Here is a 5,300-nt window from a genome sequence, read left to right as displayed (position 1 = left end):
CTGTCTGATGTGTCTGGTGCACTGCACTGGTGGTGTTCCTTGGCATTTATGGAAGGACTTCTGCCCACTATTCACCTTCATCATCAGGATCCTTGCATATTATGACCATGCACGGTTCTAGTATCTTCCATGGTAAGTTAAGTTTCCAGGAAGTTGCCTGTATCTCTTGACCTTACAAATGTGCTGACGTGGTTAGTCAAGTGTAATTTTTTAAGAACATATTTACAGCTCCTCTGTTTTGGTCTCTTTAACATCTTACTTGTGAGGTCATTGGTGGCTTTCTATTGGGCAGTGGTGTAGTCTTGCTAGAGGGTTGCTGATGTTGGCATTTGCAGCTTCCTGACCTTTGGCCTTGCTTGCCCACCTTGGAATGCTTTTATTTTGCATTTTCTGTAGCATCTTGCTGTGAGTGCTGCCATGCGAACTTGACCTATGGAGTCTCAGCCTCTACCCACCGTGTGTCAGGAGCTCTGCAGGAACGGTGAGAACAAAAATGTCTCCAAGCCCTGTTGGCAGGGGGAGGGGAGGCCAGAAGGACAGACTTGGAAAACACTGTGCTATTTTTGCATTAAAAATTAATTATGGATTTTGGCTGCGATAATGCATGGTGAACAAAGCCCCTTGTCTTGAAAGAATTGTGTCTGCAGTCAAGATTCTAAAAACGTTCTGAGACATAGGTTGCACTTTCTGTGGTCAAAGTATAATACGGTGTTCTTGACAGAGATGGGAGTACTGAGCATAGGTTTGATACTCCGAAGAGGAAAATGTCTCAGACAAGCAAATTTGTCTCTCCTGCAGGCTGCATGTGCTTCTGGGTAACACACATGAATGCAGGAGGCAGCGTTTCAGTCCCACCTCCTTCACAGCCTGTTTCCATGCTTGAGGTTCCCAAGAACCCCTGGAATCCAGTTTCTGAGGCTGCCACCCTGGGCCTGAAATGCAGAGGAGCTGGACGTTCCAGCACACTCACCTCATGTTGAACTCTCATTCTGTACTTTCCTAGGCTCTGTTTTTCAAGCATTGTGCAAGACATTCTGCTTCTTTTGCAGTAGAGGCCAGCCTCACCTGGGTGTTAGGATGCCACTCATGTTTTCAAGTGACATGATTGATGGCTTTCTTCTCATCTTCCAGACTTGTATTGGTGTTGCAGGGAACTTGGTGCTCTTGGAGGCATACGTGTACACCTTCCTGATCCAGCCACACCTGAAGAAGCCCATAGATGTGATTTTCATGCACCTGACAGCGGTCAATATTTTAACCATCCTATTCACACTGATTCCAGATATCATGTCATCCTTGAGAGCGAGACATTTTTTGGATGATGTTGGTTGCAAAGTCATTTTGTACATATTCAGAATTTCCCGGGGTCTTTCCATCTGCACCACCTCTCTCCTGAGTGCTTTTCAGGCCATCACCATCAGTCCCAGTGGTTCCAAATGTGCATGGCTGAAATCAAAACTCTCTGCGTGCATTTTCCCCTCTTTCCTTTTCTTCTGGGCCATCAACATGCTGATCTATATCTATATCATTGAAACTGTAGACACCAGATCCAATATCACCATCAGCCATAAATATGCTCACCCCCACTGTCAAACTAGGCAATTTGGAGACCACCACTTAGGGTCATTTCTAAGTGCCATAATGCTTCGAGATGTGTTCTTTGTGGTGCTCATGGTCTGGACGAGCCTGTACATGGTGAATCACCTCTGCAGACATCCAGGAGAGCCCGGCCCATCCACAGCTCTAGCCTACCCTGCCAGACACCTCCTGAAAACAAAGCCATCCACACTATCCTTTTGTTCGTAAGTTGCTTTGTGTTCTTTTGTTGCTCAAACAATCTCTTCACCTTTTATTCATTGTATACACCCAAGAAAAACCCAAGATTCAAGATGCTTCGTGGAATTTTATCCACGTTACCCAACCATCTGCCCTTTTGTGCTGATGAAAAATAATAAAATCATTTCCTGATTTACTTCTTCCCTCTCCGTGATGAGAACCATCTTTTCTCAAAGAGCTTCCACTGGCTGATCTAATGCCCTGTATGCAACAGATGAGTCTCCATAAATATTGTTTAAAGCATAAAGGCTGTTCTTTTTTAAACACATGACTGTATTTCTTCATTTGATAGGCATAGAGGGAGGGAGATAAAGAGGTGGGGGAAGGAGGGAGGAAGAGAGAGAGAGAAACATTTCCATCCACTGGGTTACTCCTCAAATGGCTGGGGCTGGACCAGTTCAAAGCTCAGAGGTAATAACTTAGTAGAGGCCTCCCACATGGGTAGCAAGAACCCAAGTACTTGAGATGTCACCTGCTGCCTCCCTGGGCACACATTAGCAGGAAGCTTGAGTTGGGAGTGGAGCCAGGACTCAAAGCCAGGCTCTTCAATATGGGATGTAAGTGCCTTAATGGTTGTGTTAACTGATAGTCCAAATGATTGCCCTGCCATAAAACATTTATATGAGGGGAAAAAAGGATACAAGGATATGGAGCACTTGATTATTAGATTCCAGTGTTACAAATTTTACAACACTCTGCTTTTGAAGACTCATGAATGAGTCATAAAAAGATCAATTTTACATTGATTGCACTCTAAACAGATAAAACATAAAACATAACAACTAAAGAGACTATGAGGAGTGTTTGTGACACAGAAAAAATGAATGTGCCCATGGAAAGAGCTATACAAACAGCCCTGCGTGTGAGATGGAGAATGAGGGATGTTTCCCTCTTTAATACACAATAAAATGCAGACGTGTGTCTGAGTCTGCACAAAATCCAACCATGGTGAGCTCTCTACCTACTTCATGCTGACATAGTTGTTACTTAGGTCTAGTGTGTTACAATAATTTCAATTAACTACCTCTCTTCATCTCAGTATTCTTCATCAGCAATGGCATGATGCTTTACCAGTGTCCCATGGTCCATTTGTTTTACATATATTTACTTTGCAAAAAGTTTTTGCACATTTTCCCACTCCTCTCTCTCAAATTCTCTTACTCTAATTTTCTGTGGGACTCAGGTCCTCAGAGATGTGAGGCCAGGGATCTTCAGAGTGAATCCTTGCACACTGTTCTGTCACTGTTGCTGATGGATTATACCTGGCCTTGCTGGGATCCTGGTCATTCAAGAGTTCACATTTCCTAGGGGGCGGTGCTGTAGCGTAGCAAGTAAGGGCACTGCCTATAGTGCCAGCATCACATATGGGCACCATTGAGTTTCAGATGCTCCACTTCTGATCCAGCTCTCTGCTATGGCTTAGGAAAGCAGTGGAAGATGGCCCAAGTCCCTGGGCCCCTGCACCCATGTGGGAGACCTGGAGGAAGCTCCCAGTTTCTGGCTCCTGGCTTTGGATTGGCACAGCTCCGGCTGTTGCAGCCAATTTGGGAGTAAACTAGCAGATGGAAGACCTCTCGCTCTCCTTCTGTCTCTGTGTAACTTTGACTTTCAAATAAATGAATACTTTTTTTCTTAAAAAAAGAGTTTATATTTCCATTGTCATCAGTTTCTGTGGCTTTAATGAGACAGCTAAACCAATACTATGCTCTTTCCACAAAGATACTTGAGTTTTCCTCACAAGTGTTTAGAATCTGTACTTCCTCCTGCTGTATCAACACATGGATGGGATTTTTGTTGAGTGTCTCTCAAGGGCCGATGCATTAAAGGCAAGGTTTCCAAAGTCTTATGTTAACGCTTAATGGATCTGTGGTATTTGTTAATGGATTAAAGTTGGAAACAATCCAATTACGATGTCTGAAGGTAAGGACTTTGGGAAGGGGCCAGACTGGATTAGGTTGCGGGATGAAGTCCCCAAGACAGAGTCCTGGTATCTTTACAGGGAGGGACCACACAGAACTAGAAGCCAGGCCTCCTCCCTGTCTTCCTACTCCCTGCACTCCATCGGACCACCCTGCTCACACTGCCGCCCTCACCACAGCCATCCTCCAGCCTCAGCAGATGGCTGAACCCTCAGGCCCTACCCTGTCTTGGGCTGTGAACTTCCAAAGCCCTGAGCCGGAAGTGACGTCCCTCCTTCAAAAGTAGCTTGTCTCGGGTTTACTTGCAGGAAAGAAAATCTGATGAACGTGGTCAGTCCTGGTGCCACCTGGGTGTGTGGCTCAGTGGATCTTCAATGTAGAAATGATTGGTCTTTCCCTCCACCAGTTCCTTTCTATCCATCAGGAATTGCTGCTCATTGCCAGTGGACACAGATGCTTCCTGGATTGCTCTTTACCCCTTTGTTTGCCTTCTGTTACTTTAAAATATCTGAGCAGAGCTCTTACGGGAAAGGAGATGCTGATTTCAGATTATAGTTAGAGGTTACAGGGTCTGGTGGTCCCACAATCCAGTGTCTCGTAGAGGTTGGTCATGGTTGGTAGAGGGGCACAATTACCTGGTGAGCCATGTTGGTTAGGGAGAGAGGGAGAGAGGGAGAGAAAGTATCTAGGCTGAACTTGAACTCAAATACCCACTGGGGGCATACTCCCCAATGACCCAAAGACCACCCTATTGGCCCCACCTTCTGGATGCCACAATTAAGATCAAATCTCTACTCTTCATTCATGAACCATTAAAATGACAACATCAGAGTTTAAACATCTTGTGTGAGTGTGGAGGAGACAAGTCCCACTTCAAATATAACAACCTCCCTTCTCTCCAACACGAGTTCATGTTCTAGATCAAATGCAAATAAAAATTTTTCTCTTCCTTGATCTCCCAAACTCAGTGTTTTAAAATCAACCAACCTCTACTTCATGCATATTCGTTATTTTTCTCAACAACTATTTAAAAAAAAGTTTTTTTTAAAATACTGATTTTTTGAAAAGCAGATGGACACAGAGAAGAGGGAGAGACAGAGAATTTGTATCATGCCCCAAAGTGCACGACAGCCAGGCTAGGCTAAGGGGAAGCCAGGAGCACCATCTTTCTCTCTCATGGGGGTGTACTTGAGCCAGCACCTGCTGCCTCCCAAGCTCATTAGCAGGAAACTGGATCAGAATGTGGAGGAGCTTGGATTCAAACCAGGCACTGCGATATGGGCTGTGGGCCTTCCAAGTGTCAGCTTCACCCACTGCACCACACTGCCTGCCCCTCGACGACTTTTTGAAACAAGTGTAGGAAACATCTAGCAATTTCTCCTGCTCCATGGATTTTCACGTGGACACACCCAGGCACCAGCACCCAGATCCCGAAGCAGAACAGCACCTTTGGGGCCGGCGCCATGGCGCACTAGGTTAATCCTCCACCTGTGGCGCTGGCATCCCATAAGGGTGCTGGTTCTAGTCCCAGTTGCTCCTCTTCCA

At 45.4% G+C, this 5,300-nt stretch overlaps 1 protein-coding gene across 1 annotated transcript; it reads left to right on the top strand.

Moving 5' to 3' along the window:
* Positions 1-1,086: 1,086 nt before the first annotated feature.
* On the top strand, positions 1,087-1,952 carry ORYCUNV1R1569 (vomeronasal 1 receptor oryCunV1R1569). Its single transcript, NM_001167256.1, is given in 2 exon segments — positions 1,087-1,715; positions 1,718-1,952. Coding segments are annotated over 2 exon segments (864 nt in total).
* Positions 1,953-5,300: the final 3,348 nt, after the last annotated feature.

The sequence above is a fragment of the Oryctolagus cuniculus genome, chromosome 18, assembly GCF_964237555.1.
Source record: "Oryctolagus cuniculus chromosome 18, mOryCun1.1, whole genome shotgun sequence".
NCBI classification, from domain to species: domain Eukaryota; kingdom Metazoa; phylum Chordata; class Mammalia; order Lagomorpha; family Leporidae; genus Oryctolagus; species Oryctolagus cuniculus.
The sequence above is the reverse complement of the archived record's forward strand: the minus strand, read 5'-3'. Positions and strand labels throughout refer to the sequence as shown.